The sequence below is a fragment of the Hemitrygon akajei genome, unplaced genomic scaffold (genome assembly GCF_048418815.1).
Source record: "Hemitrygon akajei unplaced genomic scaffold, sHemAka1.3 Scf000156, whole genome shotgun sequence".
NCBI lineage: Eukaryota > Metazoa > Chordata > Chondrichthyes > Myliobatiformes > Dasyatidae > Hemitrygon > Hemitrygon akajei.
This window is the reverse complement of record NW_027332042.1, coordinates 73269-94535: the sequence shown is the minus strand read 5'-3', so window position 1 is coordinate 94535 and position 21267 is coordinate 73269. Positions and strand designations below refer to the sequence as shown.

Genomic DNA, 21267 nt, shown 5'->3' with positions numbered 1-21267 from the left:
CGGTGTCACACAGTGACGGACCCGTCCCCACCGGTACCGTACCCCGGTGTTACACAGTGACGGACCCGTCCCCACCCGTACCACATCCTGTTTGGAGTGAATTTCTGCTCCATCAGCAATGACTTCCTCTGCCCACAGGTCCGTGTTTATGACCCCAGTGCTCAGCGCCGACCGGTTCTGGAGATGACGTATGGAGAGGTTCCATTAACCGCTCTCTCACTGACGTCTGACGCCAAGTGAGTCGATGTCGTGTTCTTTGCATCCCTGCTTCCTCCGGGAAGCTTTGATGAGATAACGTGCAACGTTCAATCGCATTGTGTGCATGTGTGTCTCGCTGCCCCTCCCCCTCCCCCTCTCCCTCTCACTCTCTCCCCCTTCCTCTCCTTCCCCCCTCCCTCCCCACCCCCTACCCTACCCCTCTCCCTCTCTCCCTCTTCCTCTCTCCTATTGTTTTTCTCTCTATCCTCTCTCTCCCTGTGACTGCTAGGTTTCCTTTATGTCCCAATGGCACGTGGTCTCACTGGGTTATTTAACACTGTGTCCCTCCCCCTCTCCCACTCTCTCTCTCTCCCCCCCTCTCCCCCTGTCTCTCTCTCTCTCTCCCCCCTCTCCCTCTCTCCCTCTCTCTCCCTCTCTCTCGCTCTCTCTCTCTCCTCTCGCTCTCTCTCTCTCTCTCTCTCTCTCTCTCTCTCTCTCTCTCTCTCTCTCTCCCCCCCCTCTCTCTCTCTCTCTCCCTCTCTCTCCCTCTCTCTCTCCCCTCTCTCTCTCGCTCTCCTCTCTCTCTCTCTCTCTCTCTCTCCCTCCCTCTCTCTCTCTCTCCCTCCCTCCTCGCTCTCTCTCTCTCTCTCTCTCCTCGCTCTCTCTCATCCTCTCTTCTCTCTCTCTCTCTCTCTCTCTCTCTCTCTCTCTCTCTCTCTCTCTCTCTCTCTCTCTCCTCTCTCCTCTCCCTCCCTCCCTCCCTCTCTCCCTCTCCTCTCTCTCTCTCCTTTCTCTCTTTCCCTGTGGACCGTTGGGTTTCTCTTCACATCCCAATGACATTGGTCTCGGTTGGTTATTTAACACTGACTCCCTCTCACCCCTCTCCCCCCTCCCGCGCTGCCTTTATCACCCTCTGGGCCCCTGCCCCGCCTCTCACCCTCGGACCCCACGCCCCCCCCGGCCACTCAATGTCTCTTTGCCCACCAACCTTCCCACACCCACGTTCTTTTAGCCCTCCCACGCCCTCTATTGCTCTCTCTGCCTCAATCAGACACCTGTGATGCAGACACTGTTGTCTCTCTTGCCCCTCCAGCTCGGTCGTTGTGGGCAACACCCACGGGCACCTGGCTATCCTGGACCTCAGGAAAGGTAGGTGCCATTTCCTGCCTTAACTTCCCCTCCTGCCCCTCGTACCCCTGCCACCTGGGTTCGGACTCTTTGGCCGTTGTTGTGGTGCTGTGTGATTCCCTGTCCCGCAGGTTCCCGTACCCCTGAACTGCCCCTCCTGCCCCTCGTACCCCTGCCACCTGGGTTCGGACTCTTTGGCCGTTGTTGTGGTGCTGTGTGATTCCCTGTCCAGCAGGTTCCTGTACCCCTGAACTTCCCCCTCCTGCCCCTCGTACCCCTGCCACCTGGCTGCGGACTCTTTGGCCGTTGTTGTGGTGCTGTGTGATTCCCTGTCCCGCAGGTTCCCGTACCCCTGAACTGCCCCTCCTGCCCCTCCCGCCCACCTGGGTTCGGACTCTTTGGCCGTTGTTGTGGTGCTGTGTGATTCCCTGTCCGCAGGTTCCCGTACCCCTGAACTTCCCCTCCTGCCCCTCCCGCCCACCTGGGTTCGGGCTCTTTGGCCGTTGTTGTGGTGCTGTGTGATTCCCTGTCCAGCAGGTTCCCGTACCCCTGAACTTCCCCTCCTGCCCCTCGTACCCCCTGCCACCTGGGTTCGGGCTTCTTTGGCCGTTGTTGTGGTGCTGTGTGATTCCCTGTCCCGCAGGTTCCCGTACCCCTGAACTTCCCCTCCTGCCCCTCCCGCCCACCTGGGTTCGGGCTCTTTGGCCGTTGTTGTGGTGCTGTGTGAGTCCCTGTCCCGCAGGTTCCCGTACCTCTGAACTGCCCCTCCTGCCCCTCGTACCCCTGCCACCTGGGTTCGGACTCTTTGGCCGTTGTTTGTGGTGCTGTGTGAGTCCCTGTCCCGCAGGTTCCCGTACCCCTGAACTGCCCCTCCTGCCCCTCGTACCCCTGCCACCTGGGTTCGGACTCTTTGGCCGTTGTTGTGGTGCTGTGTGATTCCCTGTCCCGCAGGTTCCCGTACCCCTGAACTTCCCCTCCTGCCCCTCCCGCCCACCTGGGTTCGGACTCTTTGTGGTGCTGTGTGATTCCCTGTCCATCAGGTTCCCGTACCCCTGAACTTCCCCTCCTGCCCCTCGTACCCCTGCCACCTGGGTTCGGACTCTTTGGCCGTTGTTGTGGTGCTGTGTGAGTCCCTGTCCCGCAGGTTCCCGTGGTGATCGGAGCCTGACTCTCTTTCCTGGATTCAGCTGTTCACCCTGGGCTATCGGTGGGTCTGCAGTCGTCACAGGGGAGCGTTCAGATTTCCTGCAGCCTGAACGGCCAGCTCCCGTGGGTGTAAAAAGCAGGGAATAGCCAGCCCGCCCCACATTTTCCCACAACAGAAGTGTTCTCCCAACAGGGTCTGTTGCCAAGATGTCGACAGTTCCTGCCCCTCAGAGATGCTGCTCGACCCACCGAGTTCCTGCAGCAGACTACTTCCTGCTCCGCCGTCCTTCGTGTCTCGGGAAGAACATCACTGGAAATCAGTGACCTTCCGTCCCAAGATTCCGGAGGGGCAGGCGAGTGGGAGCTGAAGCTCTTTGGGAGGAGAGCAGTAGAACAGAGAGATCCCGGAACACAGGATTGGAGTTGCTCAAACTGGAGTTGTAGAGATTTGTAGTTGTAGAGAGTTGGAGTTGTAGAGAGTTGGAGTTGTAGAGAGTTGGAGTTGTAGAGAGTTGGAGGTGTAGAGATTTGGAGGTGTAGAAATTTGTAGTTGTAGAGAGTTGGAGTTGTAGAGATTTGGAGTTGTAGAGATTTGGAGTTGTAGAGATTTGGAGTTGTAGAGATTTGGAGTTGTAGAGATTTGGAGGTGTAGAGATTTGGAGGTGTAGAGATATGGAGTTGTAGAGATATGGAGTTGTAGAGATTTGTAGTTGTAGAGATTTGTAGTTGTAGAGATTTGTAGTTGTAGAGATTTGTAGTTGTAGAGATTTGTAGTTGTAGAGATTTGTAGTTGTAGAGAGTTGGAGTTGTAGAGAGTTGGAGTTGTAGAGAGTTGTAGTTGTAGAGAGTTGGAGTTGTAGAGAGTTGGAGTTGTAGAGAGTTGGAGTTGTAGAGAGTTGGAGTTGTAGAGATTTGGAGTTGTAGAGATTTGGAGTTGTAGAGATTTGGAGTTGTAGAGAGTTGGAGTTGTAGAGAGTTGGAGTTGTAGAGAGTTGGAGTTGTAGAGAGTTGGAGTTGTAGAGAGTTGGAGTTGTAGAGATTTGGAGTTGTAGAGAGTTGGAGTTGTAGAGAGTTGGAGTTGTAGAGAGTTGGAGTTGTAGAGAGTTGGAGTTGTAGAGATTTGTAGCTGTAGAGAACACAGGAGTGGAGTTGCTCGAAAGTGATGTCACACGTAGATAGGGTCCTGACAAAAGCTTTTGGCATATGGGCCTCCATAAATTTCAGTATTGATTACAGGAGGTGCGATGTTATGTTCAGGATGTATAAGATGTTGGTGAGGCCAAACGTGGAGGGTTGAGCTCAGTTTTGGTCACCGACCCACAGGAAAGATGTAAATAAGGTTGAATGAGTGCAGACAAAGTTTACAAAGGTGGTGCTGGGTCTTAATAACTTCGGGTATTGGGGAAGATGGGGGAGACTAGAACTTTACTTCTTGGATTGCAGAACAAAGAGATTTGATGGTAATATAGAAAATGATGAGGGTAGAGAGAGGGTAATGCAAGCCGGCTTTTTCCACTGGTGAATCTTCTCAATGCCTGACCTATCCTTCTTTTGCTAACTGTCCACAATATCCCAGGTATAGAGACACCAGAACTGTCCACCATACCCCAGGTGTAGAGAGACCAGAACTGTCCACAGTATCCCAGGTGTAGAGACACCAGAACTGTCCACAATATCCCAGGTGTAGAGACAGCAGAACTGTCCACAATATCCCAGGTGTAGAGACAGCAGAACTGTCCACAATATCCCAGGTGTAGAGAGACCAGAACTGTCCACAATATCCCAGGTGTAGAGAGACCAGAACTGTCCACAATATCCCAGGTGTAGAGAGACCAGAACTGTCCACAATATCCCAGGTGTACAGACCAGAACTATCCACGATATCCCTGGTATAGAGACAGCAGAACTGTTCACAATATCCCAGGTGTAGAGAGACCAGAACTGTCCACAGTATCCCAGGTGTAGAGACACCAGAACTGTCCACAATATCCCAGGTGTAGAGAGACCAGAACTGTCCACAATATCCCAGGTGTAGAGAGACCAGAACTGTCCACAATATCCCTGGTATAGAGACAGCAGAACTGTCCACAATATCCCAGATGTAGAGACACCAGAACTGTCCACAATATCGCAGGTGTAGAGAGACCAGAACTGTCCACAGTATCCCAGGTGTAGAGAGACCAGAACTGTCCACAATATCCCAGGTATAGAGACACCAGAACTGTCCACCATACCCCAGGTGTAGAGAGACCAGAACTGTCCACAGTATCCCAGGTGTAGAGACACCAGAACTGTCCACAATATCCCAGCTGTAGAGACAGCAGAACTGTCCACAATATCCCAGGTGTAGAGACAGCAGAACTGTCCACAATATCCCAGGTGTAGAGAGACCAGAACTGTCCACAATATCCCAGGTGTAGAGAGACCAGAACTGTCCACAATATCCCAGGTGTAGAGAGACCAGAACTGTCCACAATATCCCAGGTGTACAGACCAGAACTATCCACGATATCCCTGGTATAGAGACAGCAGAACTGTTCACAATATCCCAGGTGTAGAGAGACCAGAACTGTCCACAGTATCCCAGGTGTAGAGACACCAGAACTGTCCACAATATCCCAGGTGTAGAGAGACCAGAACTGTCCACAATATCCCAGGTGTAGAGAGACCAGAACTGTCCACAATATCCCTGGTATAGAGACAGCAGAACTGTCCACAATATCCCAGATGTAGAGACACCAGAACTGTCCACAATATCGCAGGTGTAGAGAGACCAGAACTGTCCACAGTATCCCAGGTGTAGAGAGACCAGAACTGTCCACAATATCCCAGGTGTAGAGACGCCAGAACTGTCCACCATACCCCAGATGTAGAGACACCAGAACTGTCCACAATTTCCCAGGTATAGGGACCAGAACTGTCCACAATATCCCAGCTGTAGAGACACCAGAACTGTCCACAGTATCCCAGGTGTACAGACACCAGAACTGTCCACAATTTCCCAGGTATAGGGACCAGAACTGTCCACAATATCCCAGCTGTAGAGACACCAGAACTGTCCACAGTATCCCAGGTGTAGAGACACCAGAACTGTCCACAATTTCCCAGGTGTAGACACCAGAACTGTCCACAATATCCCAGCTGTAGAGAGACCAGAACTGTCCACAATATCCCAGGTGTAGAGACACCAGAACTATCCACAATTTCCCAGGTGTAGACACTAGAACTGTCCACAATACCTCACTTGTACAGACACGAGAACTGTCCACAATTCTGCCAGTCGGATCGTGCCTCTGTGGTGTTAACTGTCACCAGACGGAGGAGCACACTGTGGCATCTGACTCGTCCCTGGTATGTTCTGTGTTTCCCACCAAAGGATCCTGTGGCCCATTGTGCCTGTTGCCACCCGCAGAGCCGGGCCTGCCTGCATGCAGGCGCCCAGGACGTGGAGAGGGGTGGCTGACGTTGCCAGGGGAACCGGAGCTGGGAGTGAGGGGCCCGTCGATCGTTCAGGAGGAGGGCTGAGTCTGCCACGTGCGTAAGGCTGGTCTCGGTGCTGCTGCAGTTACCCTCTCTCTCTGTCTCCTCAGGGCGACTACTGCGGTGCCTGAAAGGGCAGGCGGGCAGCGTCCGCGGTGTCCAGTGTCACTCTTCCTTGCCGCTCGTGGCCTCCTGCGGGCTGGATCGCTTCCTCCGCGTGCACAACATGGTCGACAGTAAACTGCAGCACAAGGTGAGAACCCACACTCTCCCCCAGAGAGACCCAGCCCCGTCATAAACGTACCCTGTGGGGACCGGTCCGATCGGAGACCCCTCCTCACCGTCATAAACGTACACCGTGGGGACCGGTCCGATCGGAGACCCCTCCTCACCGTCATAAACGTACACCGTGGGGACCGGTCCGATCGGAGACCCCTCCTCACCGTCACAAACGTACACCGTGGGGACCGGTCCGATCGGAGACCCCTCCTCACCGTCACAAACGTACACCGTGGGGACCGGTCCGATCTGAGACCCCTCCTCACCGTCATAAACGTACACCGTGGGGACCGGTCCGATCTGAAACCCCTCCTCACCGTCATAAACGTACACCGTGGGAACCGGTCCGATCGGAGACCCCTCCTCACCGTCATAAACGTACACCGTGGGGACCGGTCCGATCGGAGACCCCTCCTCACCGTCATAAACGTACACCGTGGGGACCGGTCCGATCGGAGACCCCTCCTCACCGTCATAAACGTACACCGTGGGGACCGGTCCGATCGGAGACCCCTCCTCACCGTCATAAACGTACACCGTGGGGACCGGTCCGATCGGAGACCCCTCCTCACCGTCATAAACGTACACCGTGGGGACCGGTCCGATCGGAGACCCCTCCTCACCGTCATAAACGTACACCGTGGGGACCGGTCCGATCGGAGACCCCTCCTCACCGTCATAAACGTACACCGTGGGGACCGGTCCGATCGGAGACCCCTCCCCACCGTCACAAACGTACACCGTGGGGACCGGTCCGATCGGAGACCCCTCCTCACCTTCATAAACGTACCCTGTGGGGACCGGTCCGATCGGAGACCCCTCCTCACCATCATAAACGTACACCGTGGGGACCGGTCCGATCGGAGACCCCTCCTCACCTTCATAAACGTACACCGTGGGGACCGGTCCGATCGGACACCCCTCCTCACCGTCATAAACGTACCCTGTGGGGACCGGTCCGATCGGAGACCCCTCTTCACCGTCATAAACGTACCCTGTGGGGACCGGTCTGATCGGAGACCCCTCCTCACCGTCATAAACGTACCCTGTGGGGACCGGTCCGATCGGAGACCCCTCCTCACCGTCACAAACGTACACCGTGGGGACCGGTCCGATCGGAGACCCCTCCTCACCGTCATAAACGTACCCTGTGGGGACCGGTCCGATCGGAGACCCCCTCCTCACCGTCACAAACGTACACCGTGGGGACCGGTCCGATCGGAGACCCCTCCTCACCGTCATAAACGTACACCGTGGGGACCGGTCCGATCGGAGACCCCTCCTCACCGTCATAAACGTACACCGTGGGGACCGGTCCGATCGGAGACCCCTCCTCACCGTCACAAACGTACACCGTGGGGACCGGTCCGATCGGAGACCCCTCCTCACCGTCATAAACGAACACCGTGGGGACCGGTCCGATCGGAGACCCCTCCTCACCGTCACGAACGTACACCGTGGGGACCGGTCCGATCGGAGACCCCTCCTCACCGTCACGAACGTACACCGTGGGGACCGGTCCGATCGGAGACCCCTCCTCACCGTCACGAACGTACACAGTGGGGACCGGTCCGATCGGAGACCCCTCCTCACCGTCATAAACGTACACAGTGGGGACCGGTCCGATCGGAGACCTCCCCACCGTCAGAAACGTACACCGTGGGGACCGGTCCGATCGGAGACCCCTCCTCACCGTCACAAACGTACACCGTGGGGACCGGTCCGATCGGAGACCCCTCCTCACCGTCACAAACGTACACCGTGGGGACCGGTCCGATTGGAGACCCCTCCTCACCGTCATAAACGTACACCGTGGGGACCGGTCCGATCGGAGACCCCTCCTCACCGTCACAAACGTACACCGTGGGGACCGGTCCGATCGGAGACCCCTCCTCACCGTCACAAACGTACACCGTGGGGACCGGTCCGATCGGAGACCCCTCCTCACCGTCACAAACGTACACCGTGGGGACCGGTCCGATCGGAGACCCCTCCTCACCGTCACAAACGTACACCGTGGGGACCGGTCCGATCGGAGACCCCTCCTCACCGTCACAAACGTACACCGTGGGGACCGGTCCGATCGGAGACCCCTCCTCACCGTCACAAACGTACACCGTGGGGACCGGTCCGATCGGAGACCCCTCCTCACCGTCATAAACGTACACCGTGGGGACCGGTCCGATCGGAGACCCCTCCTCACCGTCATAAACGTACACCGTGGGGACCGGTCCGATCGGAGACCCCTCCTCAACGTCACAAACGTACACCGTGAGGACCGGTCCGATCGGAGACCCCTCCCCACCGTCACAAACGTACACCGTGGGGACCGGTCCGATCGGAGACCCCTCCCCACCGTCATAAACGTACACCGTGGGGACCGGTCCGATCGGAGACCCCTCCTCACCGTCATAAACGTACACCGTGGGGACCGGTCCGATCGGAGACCCCTCCTCACCGTCATAAACGTACACCGTGGAGACCGGTCCGATCGGATACCCTCACTGTCCTAAATGTACCCTGTGGGCGATCAGCCCCATTGTTGTAATTGTCCGCTGCTGGAGTCTAACCCCTTCTGTGTGCCCCTGAAACAGAAATTTTTCAGGGTATCTGCGCCCCTTCAGAGACTCTGCCCCACTCAATGTCTCTAGCGACCCCGGGCTAGAGGAGCTCTATTCCCCATTGCCATGCTGTGAGATCTGTTCATCAAAACTCTGCCCACCTCCTGAATCCCTTTACCGGCCCCCCCACCTCCCCAGATAACCGTCACCACTCAGCACATCTCTGTTCCCTTTTGTAGGTCTATTTGAAATCTCGGCTCAATTGCCTTCTCTTCACAAGTCGGGACAACTGGGAGGTGAGTTACCAGTCCGGGGTAACTGGGGTTTAGTGACTAGTCCGGGGTAACTAGTATTTAGTGATCTGTCCGGGGTAACTGGGATTTAGTGACCAGTCCAGGGTAACTGGGATTTAGTGACTAGTCCGGGATAACTAGGATTTAGTGATCAGTCCGGGGTAACTGGGGTTTAGTGACTAGTCCGGGGTAACTAGTATTTAGTGATCAGTCCGGGGTAACTGGGATTTAGTGACCAGTCCAGGGTAACTGGGATTTAGTGACTAGTCCGGGATAACTAGGATTTAGTGATCAGTCCGGGGTAACTGGGGTTTAGTGACTAGTCCGGGATACCTAGGATTTAGTGATCAGTCCGGGGTAACTGGGATTTAGTGACCAGTCCAGGTTAACTGGGATTTAGTGACCAGTCCGTGATAACTGGGATTTAGTGACCAGTCCAGGGTGACTGGGAGGTGAGTCACCAGCCTCGGGTAACTGGGTTTTAGTGACAGGTCCGGGGTAACTGGGATTTAGTGACCGGGTGGGGGTGACTGGGAGGTGAGTCACCAGCCTCGGGTAACTGGGATTTAGTGATCGGTCCGGGGTAACTGGGATTTAGTGACCAGTCCGGGGTAACTGGGGTTTAGTGATCGGTCCGGGGTAACTGGGATTTAGTGATCGGTCCGGGGTAACTGGGATTTAGTGACCAGTCCGGGGTAACTGGGGTTTAGTGATCGGTCCGGGGTAACTGGGATTTAGTGACCAGTCCGGGGTAACTGGGGTTTAGTGATCGGTCTGGGGTAACTGGGATTTAGTGATCAGTCCGGGGTAACTGTGATTTAGTGACCAGTCCGTGGTAACTGGGATTTAGTGATCGGTCTGGTGTAAGTGGGATTTAGTGACGTCCGGGGTAACTGGGACTTAGTGATCGGTCTGGTGTAACTGGGATTTAATAATTGGTCCGGGGTAACTGGGAGGTGAGTCACCAGTCCGGGGTAACTGGGGTTTAGTGATCGGTCTGGGGTAACTGGGATTTAGTGATCAGTCCGTGGTAACTGGGATTTAGTGATCGGTCTGGTGTAAGTGGGATTTAGTGACGTCCGGGGTAACTGGGACTTAGTGATCGGTCTGGTGTAACTGGGATTTAATGATTGGTCCGGGGTAACTGGGAGGTGAGTCACCAGTCCGGGGTAACTGGGATTTAGTGATCGGTCCGGGGTAACTGAGAGGTGAGTCACCAGTCTGGGGTAACTGGGATTTAGTGACCAGTCCGGGGTAACTGGGTTTTAGTGACCAGTCCGGGGTAACTGGGAGGTCAGTCACCAGTCTGGGGTAACTGGGATTTAGTCACCAGTCCGGGGTAACTGGGATTTAGTGACCAGTCCACGGTAACTGGGATTTAGTGACTAGTCCACGGTAACTGGGATTTAGTGACCAGTCTGGTGTAACTGGGATTTCGTGACCAGTCCACGGTAACTGGGATTTAGTGACCGGTCTGGTGTAACTGGGATTTAGTGACTAGTCCGGGGTAACTGGGGTTTAGTGACTAGTCCGGGGTAACTAGTATTTAGTGATCAGTCCGGGGTAACTGGGATTTAGTGACCAGTCCAGGGTAACTGGGATTTAGTGACTAGTCCGGGATAACTAGGATTTAGTGATCAGTCCGGGGTAACTGGGGTTTAGTGACTAGTCCGGGATAACTAGGATTTAGTGACAGGTCCGGGGTAACTGGGATTTAGTGACCGGTCCGGGGTAACTGGGATTTAGTGACTAGTCCGGGATACCTAGGATTTAGTGATCAGTCCGGGGTAACTGGGATTTAGTGACCAGTCCAGGTTAACTGGGATTTAGTGACCAGTCCGTGATAACTGGGATTTAGTGACCAGTCCAGGGTGACTGGGAGGTGAGTCACCAGCCTCGGGTAACTGGGTTTTAGTGACAGGTCCGGGGTAACTGGGATTTAGTGACCGGGTGGGGGTAACTGGGAGGTGAGTCACCAGTCCGGGTTAACTGAGATTTAGTGATCGGTCCGGGGTAACTGGGATTTAGTGACCAGTCCGGGGTAACTGGGGTTTAGTGATCGGTCCGGGGTAACTGGGATTTAGTGACCAGTCCGGGGTAACTGGGGTTTAGTGATCGGTCTGGGGTAACTGGGATTTAGTGATCAGTCCGTGGTAACTGGGATTTAGTGACCAGTCCGTGGTAACTGGGATTTAGTGATCGGTCTGGTGTAAGTGGGATTTAGTGACGTCCGGGGTAACTGGGACTTAGTGATCGGTCTGGTGTAACTGGGATTTAGTGAGTGGTCCGGGGTAACTGGGAGGTGAGTCACCAGTCCAGAGTAACTGGGATTTAATGATTGGTCCGGGGTAACTGGGAGGTGAGTCACCAGTCCGGGGTAACTGGGATTTAGTGATCGGTCCGGGGTAACTGAGAGGTGAGTCACCAGTCTGGGGTAACTGGGATTTAGTGACCAGTCTGGGGTAACTGGGAGGTCAGTCACCAGTCTGGGGTAACTGGGATTTAGTCACCAGTCCGGGGTAACTGGGATTTAGTGACCAGTCCACGGTAACTGGGATTTAGTGACCAGTCTGGTGTAACTGGGATTTCGTGAGCCATCCGGGGTACCTAGGATTTAGTGATCAGTCCGGGGTAACTGGGATTTCGTGACCAGTCCACGGTAACTGGGATTTAGTGACCGGTCTGGTGTAACTGGGATTTAGTGACTAGTCCGGGGTAACTGGGATTTAGTGACCAGTCCGGGGTAAATGGGATTTAGTGACCAGTCCACGGTAACTGGGATTTAGTGACCAGTCCGGGGTAACTGGGATTTAGTGACCAGTCCGGGGTAACTGGGATTTAGTGACCGGTCCGGGGTAACTGGGATTTAGTGACCGGTCCAGGGTAACTGGGATTTAGTGACCGGTCCGGGGTAACTGGGATTTAGTGACCGGTCCAGGGTAACTGGGATTTAGTGACCGGTCCGGGGTAACTGGGATTTAGTGACCGGTCCGGGGTAACTGGGATTTAGTGACCGGTCCGGGGTAACTGGGATTTAGTGACCAGTCCGGGGTAACTGGGATTTAGTGACCGGTCCAGGGTAACTGGGATTTAGTGACCAGTCCGGGGTAACTGGGATTTAGTGACCGGTGGCATCCTCGCCCTGTTTCCCTGGTGAGTCCTCTCCCTGCTGACCGCTTGGGATACGCTCCCTCCGTCTGGGATGGGGACTACTGGCTCCTCGGCTGGGGCAGCGATCAGGGAGACCGATCGCACAGGTGACCTGGTACTCACAAGCAACCCCTGTTCTGCGAGGCTTTGCCCCTTCCCGGGGAATACGCTCTCCAAGTGCACCGTCTCGTTCGCAGTCACATCCACCTCCCAGCAGCGACACCGCTTACCGGCCCGGAGGCGTTTCCGAGGGCAAATCCTCCTCCTGCTCCTGAGTCCCCCGTCATTTCAGGCCACACATTGACCACCTCCCGGGGCTCTTGCTGGATGCCGGGAGCCACGGGACCCTCCGGGCTCGGTTCAACAGCAGCAGCCTTCTCCTCCTTTGGGGAGACACCTTCAGATGCTTGTTATTTTCTGCACGTTCCGGCCCGTCACCTGAACGCACCCCTCCCTGTCACAACCACAACCTCTGCAGCCGGTAGCAGGAGGGAGGGGGTTTCAGCGGAGGTACCCCCAACCCCCGTACCTCGAAGGCAGAGTTGGCAGCCTGTCCAAACGTGCCCAAACTCCATACAGGCACGGCACCGCGGGAGACCCCTAGACCAGGGGGGTGGTATAGTTTTGCCCCTCGGCGCCCCCACTCTGCTCCAGCTGCATACGTAGACGGTGCTGGGGGTGCTCACAGCCCCGGGGAGATGCCCTGTGCTGCATCGGGGTTACTTTCATACGCACCTCGCCGGAGGGCAGGTAGGGGAATAGGGCCTCGTCAGGGAGATGGGGGTGGACGTCAGAGAGGGTTACCGACTGCACAGGGCCCGGCTCCCGCTCTCCCTGCATAAAAACCCTCCCCACCCTCAACCCCCGACTCGGGGCCAGAAACATGCCCCTCGGTGACTCCGTGATGAAAGCCGCTACTGACGGGCTCCGACAATCTCTGCCGCGGCCTTTCCGACCGACTGAGGGAGGCGGAGTACGCGGCACCGCGATCTTTAATGGCCCCCGTGTCACTGCAACGATGCCCTGACGGCCCCCGACAGTCTCTGCCGCGGCCTTTCCGACCGACTGAGGGAGGCGGAGTACGCGGCCCCCGTGTCACTGCAACGATGCCCTGACGGCCCCCGACAGTCTCTGCCGCGGCCTTTCCGACCGACTGAGGGAGGCGGAGTACGCGGCACCGCGATCTTTAATGGCCCCCGTGTCACTGCAACGATGCCCTGACGGCCCCCGACAGTCTCTGCCGCGGCCTTTCCGACCGACTGAGGGAGGCGGAGTACGCGGCCCCCGTGTCACTGCAACGATGCCCTGACGGGCTCCGACAGTCTCTGTCGCGGCCTTTCCGACCGACTGAGGGAGGCGGAGTACGCGGCCCCCGTGTCAGCTGTCGTCCCTGAGCCAGCAACTTGAGACGTGCCATCGCGGAGCCCCACCCGGCCATGGACAGTTCGAATTCAGACGGTTCAACCAGTACCACGGGGGGCGGGGGGACAGAATCTACCCCCAGCAGAGCACCAGGAAGCGGTGAGAAATACAGATCCGAGACGGGACGGGAGGGGAGAAGGAGTGGATCGGCAGCGAGGTCTCCGCTCTGCTCCTCAGCACCGTCTGTGCAGTACTGACGAGGAGGGGGAACTTCTTCCCGGCTGGACGCAGCTCCAAACTCCGCTTCGCCCAGACGCCCTGGGTACCCTACCTCCGTACCACCCCCCCCCCCCACAGTGTGAACCTCCCTCAGTGTGACCCTCCCACAGTGTGACCCTCACTCAGTACCACCCCTCCCACAGTGTGACCCTCCCTCAGTACCACCCCTCCCACAGTGTGACCCTCTCACAGTGTGACCCTCCCTCAGTACCACCCCCCCCCAGTGTGACTCTCCCTCACTACCACCCCTCCCTCAGTGTGACCCTCTCACAGTGTGACCCTCCCTCAGTACCACCCCTCCCACAGTGTGACTCTCCCTCACTACCACCCCTCCCTCAGTGTGACCCTCCCTCAGTGTGACCCTCCCTCAGTGTGACCCTCCCTCAGTGTGACCCTCCCTCAGTACCACCCCTCCCACAGTGTGACTCTCCCTCACTACCACCCCTCCCTCAGTGTGACCCTCTCACAGTGTGACCCTCCCTCAGTACCACCCCTCCCACAGTGTGACTCTCCCTCACTACCACCCCTCCCTCAGTGTGACCCTCTCACAGTGTGACCCTCCCTCAGTACCACCCCCCCCCCACAGTGTGACCCTCCCTCAGTACCACCCCTCCCACAGTGTGACTCTCCCTCAGTACCACCCCTCCCACAGTGTGACCCTCCCTCAGTACCACCCCTCCCACAGTGTGACCCTCCCTCAGTACCACCCCTCCCACAGTGTGACCCTCCCTCCGTACCACCCCTCCCACAGTGTGACCCTCCCTCAGTACCACCCCTCCCACAGTACCACCCCTCCCTCGGTACCACCCCCCCACACAGTGTGACCCTCCCTCAATACCACCCCTCCCCCAGTGTGACCCTCCCACAGTACCACCCCTCCCTCGGTACCACCTCTCCCACAGTGTGACCCTCCCTCAGTACCACCTCTCCCACAGTGTGACCCTCCCTCGGTACCACCCCTCCCACAGTGTGACCCTCCCTCAGTACCACCCCTCCCACAGTGTGACCCTCCCTCAGTACCACCCCTCCCACAGTCTGACCCTCCCTCAGTACCACCCCTCCCAGTCTGACCCTCCCTCAGTACCACCCCCTCCCACAGTGTGACCCTCCCTCAGTACCACCCCTCCCACAGTGTGACCCTCCCACAGTACCACCCCTCCCACAGTGTGACCCTCACTCAGTACCACCCCTCCCACAGTGTGACCCTCCCACAGTACCACCCCCCCCACAGTGTGACCCTCCCTCCGTACCACCCCCCCCACAGTGTGACCCTCCCTCAGTACCACCCCTCCCACAGTGTGACTCTCCCTCAGTACCACCCCTCCCACAGTGTGACTCTCCCTCAGTACCACCCCTCCCACAGTGTGACCCTCCCTCAGTACCACCCCTCCCACAGTGTGACCCTCCCTCACTACCACCCCTCCCACAGTGTGACACTCACTCAGTACCACCCCTCCCACAGTGTGACTCTCCCTCAGTACCACCTCTCCCACAGTGTGACCCTTCCTCAGTACCACCCCTCCCACAGTGTGACCCTCCCTGTACCACCCCTCCCACAGTGTGACCCTCCCTCACTACCACTCCTCCCACAGTGTGACCCTCCCTCAGTACCACCCCTCCCACAGTGTGACCCTCCCTCACTACCACCCCTCCCACAGTGTGACCCTCCCTCAGTACTACCCCTCCCACAGTGTGACCGTCCCTCAGTACCACCCCTCCCACAGTGTGACTCTCCCTCAGTACCACTCCTCCCACAGTGTGACCCTCCCTCAGTACCACCCCTCCCACAGTGTGACCCTCCCTCGGTACCACCCCTCCCACAGTGTGACCCTCCCTCGGTACCACCCCTCCCACAGTGTGACCCTCCCTCGGTACCACCCCTCCCACAGCGTGACCCTCCCTCGGTACCACCCCTCCCACAGTGTGACCCTCCCTCGGTACCACCCCTCCCACAGCGTGACCCTCCCTCGGTACCACCCCTCCCACAGCGTGACCCTCCCTCGGTACCACCCCTCCCTCAGCGTGACCCTCACTCGGTACCACCCCTCCCACAGCGTGACCCTCCCTCGGTACCACCCCTCCCTCAGCGTGACCCTCACTCGGTACCACCCCTCCCTCAGTGTGACCCTCACTCGGTACCACCCCTCCCACAGCGTGACCCACCCTCGGTACCACCCCTCCCACAGTGTGACTCTCCCTCGGTACCACCCCTCCCACAGTGTGACTCTCCCTCGGTACCACCCCTCCCACAGTGTGACCCTCCCTCGGTACCACCCCTCCCACAGCGTGACCCTCCCTCGGTACCACCCCTCCCACAGTGTGACTCTCCCTCGGTACCACCCCTCCCACAGCGTGACCCTCCCTCGGTACCACCCCTCCCACAGTGTGACTCTCCCTCGGTACCACCCCTCCCACAGTGTGACCCTCCCTCAGTACCACCCCTCCCACAGTGTGACCCTCCCACAGTGTGACCCTCCCTCACTACCACCCCTCCCACAGCGTGACCCTCCCTCGGTACCACCCCTCCCACAGTGTGACTCTCCCTCGGTACCACCCTTCCCACAGTGTGACCCTCCCTCAGTACCACCCCCCCACAGTGTGACTCTCCCTCAGTACCACCCCTCCCACAGTGTGACCCTCCCTCAGTACCACCCCTCCCACAGTGTGACTCTCCCTCGGTACCACCCCTCCCACAGTGTGACCCTCCCTCGGTACCACCCCTCCCACAGTGTGACTCTCCCTCGGTACCACCCTTCCCACAGTGTGACCCTCCCTCAGTACCACCCCTCCCACAGTGTGACCCTCCATCAGTACCACCCCTCCCACAGTGTGACTCTCCCTCAGTACCACCCCTCCCACAGTGTGACCCTCCCTCAATACTACCCCTCCCACAGTGTGACCGTCCCTCAGTACCACCCCTCCCACAGTGTGACCCTCCCTCAGTACCACCCCTCCCACAGCGTGACCCTCCCTCAGTACCACCCCTCCCACAGTGTGACTCTCCCTCAGTACCACCCCCCACAGTGTGACCCTCCCTCACTACCACTCCTCCCACAGTGTGACCCTCCCTCGGTACCACCCCTCCCACAGTGTGACCCTCCCTCAGTACCACCCCTCCCACAAAGTGACCCTCCCTCACTACCACCCCTCCCTCAGTACCACCCCTCCCACAGTGTGACCCTCCCTCAATACTACCCCTCCCACAGTGTGACCGTCCCTCAGTACCACCCCTCCCACAGTGTGACCCTCCCTCACTACCACCCCCCCCCACAGTGTGACCCTCCCTCAGTACCGCCCCTCCCACAGTGTGACCCTCCCTCACTACCACCCCTCCCACAGTGTAACCCTCTTTCAGAGGACTGGCAGGCTGGGGAACAGCTTCTACCCAGGGCTCAACATTTCTGACACGGCCAATTCCAGCGTACTGTACCGGGGGTGGGGTGGGGATACGTCTCTACCAAAGGAGGTGTAAGGGGCTCCTTCCCTCCGCTGGCCCGCAGGTTACCCTCGGGCAAGGTGTAGCTCCTGCTTAGCCCCCGATCAGGGTGAGGCGAAGCCGTGGGAGCAGGTGGTGGACGGTCGTACGAGCAGCCGGTGCAGATCGCAAGTCCTGGTTATGTGACCACTGACACCAGGCAGACAATCTCTGACGAGTATTGATAACGGCTGGGGTCACCCGTCTTGTAAAGACACGGCCCAGAAGGCAATGGCAAACCACTTGTGTAGGGAGATTTGCCAAAAACAGTCATGGTCATGGAAAGACCACGAGCACCCACGTCATGACGACACGGCACATAACAAACGATAGGGGAATAGACATAATTATCTGTCGCAAAGATCAAGTGTCCGGAAGGCTGTGTTGTCAGCCTGGTAATCTCAGCTAACCTGCAGTGAGAGGGGAGTGATCGGGTTGCCTGTGCCGTGGGTCTGGTGAGCCAAAATGTACTCCGTTCTGTGTGTGATTCAGCGCCCAGCTTAGCCACGGGTGACACAGACGCCCCGCGCCCTGCTGCACTCCGTGCTGTGTGTGATTCAGCGCCCAGCTTAGCCACGGGTGATACAGACGCCCCTCACCCTGCTGCACTCCGTGCTGTGTGTGATTCAGCGCCGAGCTTAGCCACGGGTGACACAGACGCCCCGTACCCTGCTGCACTCCGTGCTGTGTGTGATTCAGCGCCCAGCTTAGCCACGGGTGATACAGACGCCCCGTACCCTCTGCTGTGGAAAAGCACACTCCGTTCTGTGTGTGATTCAGCGCCCAGCTTAGCCACGGGTGACACAGACGCCCCGTACCCTGCTACGGAAAAGCACACTCCGTTCTGTGTGTGATTCAGCGCCCAGCTTAGCCACGGGTGACACAGACGCCCCGCACCCTCTGCTGTGGAAAAGCACACTCCGTTCTGTGTGTGATTCAGCGCCCAGCTTAGCCACGGGTGACACAGACGCCCCGCACCCTCTGCTGTGGAAAAGCACACTCCGTGCTGTGTGTGATTCAGCGCCCAGCTTAGCCACGGGTGACACAGACGCCCCGTACCCTGCTGTGGAAAAGCACACTCCGTGCTGTGTGTGATTCAGCGCCCAGCTTAGACACGGGTGACACAGACGCCCCTCACCCTGCTGCACTCCGTGCTGTGACGATCCGTCCCTTGGCACCCACCGGATGGGGGGAGCATTTTCCAGGTGGCTCACCTCATCTCTGGGGCTTTTGAGAGCCTGCAGACGCAACATAATGCTCATTGTGAAACTCTTCTCCCTCTTCACAGAGTCACAGAAACAGGCCTTTCGGTCCATCTGGCCTGTGCCTACTCCTGTTGACCCGCCCTCTGTACCCCTACCATCTGTGTACCTATTCAAACCTTCCTTCAGCTTTGGAATTGATCTCGAACGCTGGCACTCTCAGCACCCTCTGAGCGAAGAGGTTTCCCCTCACGTTCCCCTTGAGCATTTCACCTTTCACCCTTACCCCATGACCTCTGGTCCCACCCAACCTCAGTGGGAAAATCTTCTACATAGCAAGGAGTACGGTTCTACCCCGTTCAGCCTTTCCCTGTGAACTCAGATCTGCCAGTCCTGGCAATATCTTGTCACGTTAGCCTTTCAGCCTTGTTTACATCTCGATTGTTTACATTCAGCAGGAGGATATGGAGCCAGGCGTGGATGCAAGCGTGAAGAAAGAGGAGGAGGAAGTTGACGAGATCTGGGACTCCATGGTGACCGTGGGCGGCCGGGCCCGTTCGAAGAGGAAGGTGGAGCAGCCGCAGAGGGTGGGGAGGCGGAAGAAGGCAGCCCAGGGGAGCCCTGAGGTGTAACCCAGGGAACGCTGTGTAAAAAGGGTTTTGTGTGATATCTCACTGCGTGTTCTTTCGTCTTTGTCTCTCACCCCCACCCCCACGCACCGTGCTGGGTTGGGATCGGCCTCCAACTGTCGGGGTGTATGAGGGGCTGTGTTCCTCTCGTCCCTCACACCCCACCCCACACCCTCAGTCCTCGGGCTGTGGATCACCGACAGACACACTCGCGTGATTCAGAGAGCACCCAGGGAGGCCGCACGCGCACACATGTGTAAGTGTGCACACACACACGCACTACACATTCATATGTTCCCACTGACACACGTGCTTACACTCACCTCCCACACCGACCGGCAAGAGGTTGACTATCCTGCAGCGAGTGGCTTGACTCGCCTCGGGACGGCGAGGTGTTTCCACGGGAGGGCCTGTTTGCCTGCTGTCTGTGTAGCACGGACAGAGAGTGAGAGGGAAGGCCCACGGAGAACGAGAGAGAGAGGGAAATGGGGGAATGCTGTCTGCTCGGCCCTTTAACTCCGAAAGCCCGGTCTCAAGGACGAACGGTCTGCAGTGCGGCAAAGTTCTGGCCCGCTGTTCCTCACACCGGCTCCATTAGTTTCACATGCAACGTACACAAATGCTGGAGGAATTTGGCAGGAGAGGAATAAAGAGCCAATATTTCGGGCCAAGTCCCTTCGTCTGTCTCTCTCCATGGACGCTGTCTGACCTGCTGAGTTCCTCCAGCATTTTGTGTGTGTTACCTGTCTTCATTGACTCTGGCGGCTGGCTCGGGAAAGGGACAACAAAATCGTGGTCCTTGGTCATTCTCTCTTCTCCCCAGTCCTGTCGGACGGAGGGTGCAATCTCTGGCTCGTGGTCGGTGAGTGAATCGAGGTGAGGGGGAGGGGAGGTAGGAGGGTGGATGAGTGATGTGAGGATGGAGGGCTGAAGATGATAGAATCTGGTCAGAGAGGAGGAGGGAGGAAGGTATGGGTGGTAGGCAGATCAGGAGGGTCAGAGAAGGGTTAGGGGCACTGGGGATAAGGGGGAGAGGGTGGATACCAGCAGCTGCTGCTCGTGCCATCAGGTTGGGTGGGGGTGACAGGTAGAGTATGAGGCTAAACGTGGCAGCACATGGGCAGACATGTCAGTGCGACGATGGGAAGAGGAATTCAGGTATCTGCCTACCTGGAGATCTTGCCTGTTGCGGGGGACAGAGCGAAGGTACTTGTCGAAGCAGTCCTCCAAACCCGGTCGGGTCTCTGCACACCGGATGTGATCGGTGACCCTGACCCGTGTGAGCTGGGAGGACTGAGCGAGGCTGGGAGAGGAGGTGGACGGGCAGGCCCAGGGGTAAGTGTGTGGAGGGGAAGAGGTGCCTGGTGGTGGCAGCACGCTGTAGGTGGTGAAAGTCGTGGGGAATATGTTGGTAGTGGGGACCCCTATCCCTGTCATGTTAACAGTGCAGCTTGTGTTCAAAGTAAATTTATTGTCAAAGTACATATATGTCACCATATACAACCCTGAGATTCATTTTCTCGCGGGCACACTCAGTAAGTCCCTAACAGAATCAGACCTGAGATTCATTTTCTCGCGGGCACATTCAGTAAGTCCCTAACAGAATCACTGAAAGGCCTCACCGACCAGCATATGTCGTGAAATTTGTTCTTTTCTGGCAGCAGTGCACTTCAATACACCGATTAAATTACAGTAAATATAATTAAATAAGGCAAAAAGAGAAAAAAAACTATTGAGGTAGTGTCCAAGGGTTCAATGTCCATTCGGAAATCCGATGGCAGAGGGGGAGAAGCTGTTCCTGAATCGTTGAGTGTGTGTCTTCAGGCTCCTGTACCTCCTCCCTGATGGCAGAGGGGAAGAAGCTGTTCCTGAATCGTTGAGTGTGTGTCTTCAGGCTCCTGTACCTCCTCCCTGATGGCAGAGGGGAAGAAGCTGTTCCTGAATCGTTGAGTGTGTGTCTTCAGGCTCCTGTACCTCCTCCCTGATGGCAGAGGGGAAGAAGCTGTTCCTGAATCGTTGAGTGTGTGTCTTCAGGCTCCTGTACCTCCTCCCTGATGGCAGAGGGGAAGAAGCTGTTCCTGAATC

At 57.4% G+C, this 21267-nt stretch overlaps 1 protein-coding gene across 2 annotated transcripts in view; it reads left to right on the top strand.

Annotated features, from left to right (window-relative positions):
* Positions 1 to 20911, top strand: part of LOC140724058 (WD repeat-containing protein 74-like) — a 42770-nt gene extending 21859 nt beyond the window's left edge. The window contains exons 7-11 of one of the 2 annotated variants that reach the window (XM_073038543.1): positions 139 to 236; positions 1292 to 1347; positions 6063 to 6205; positions 9032 to 9088; positions 19012 to 20911. In XM_073038543.1, coding sequence (XP_072894644.1) covers positions 139 to 236; positions 1292 to 1347; positions 6063 to 6205; positions 9032 to 9088; positions 19012 to 19185 — 528 coding nt within the window. In that variant the 3' untranslated portion in view covers positions 19186 to 20911. Of the gene's footprint in view, positions 1 to 138; positions 237 to 1291; positions 1348 to 6062; positions 6206 to 9031; positions 9089 to 19008 lie in introns of both variants that reach the window. The other variant, XM_073038542.1, reaches the window with a different exon arrangement.
* The last annotated feature ends 356 nt before the right edge of the window (positions 20912 to 21267 follow it).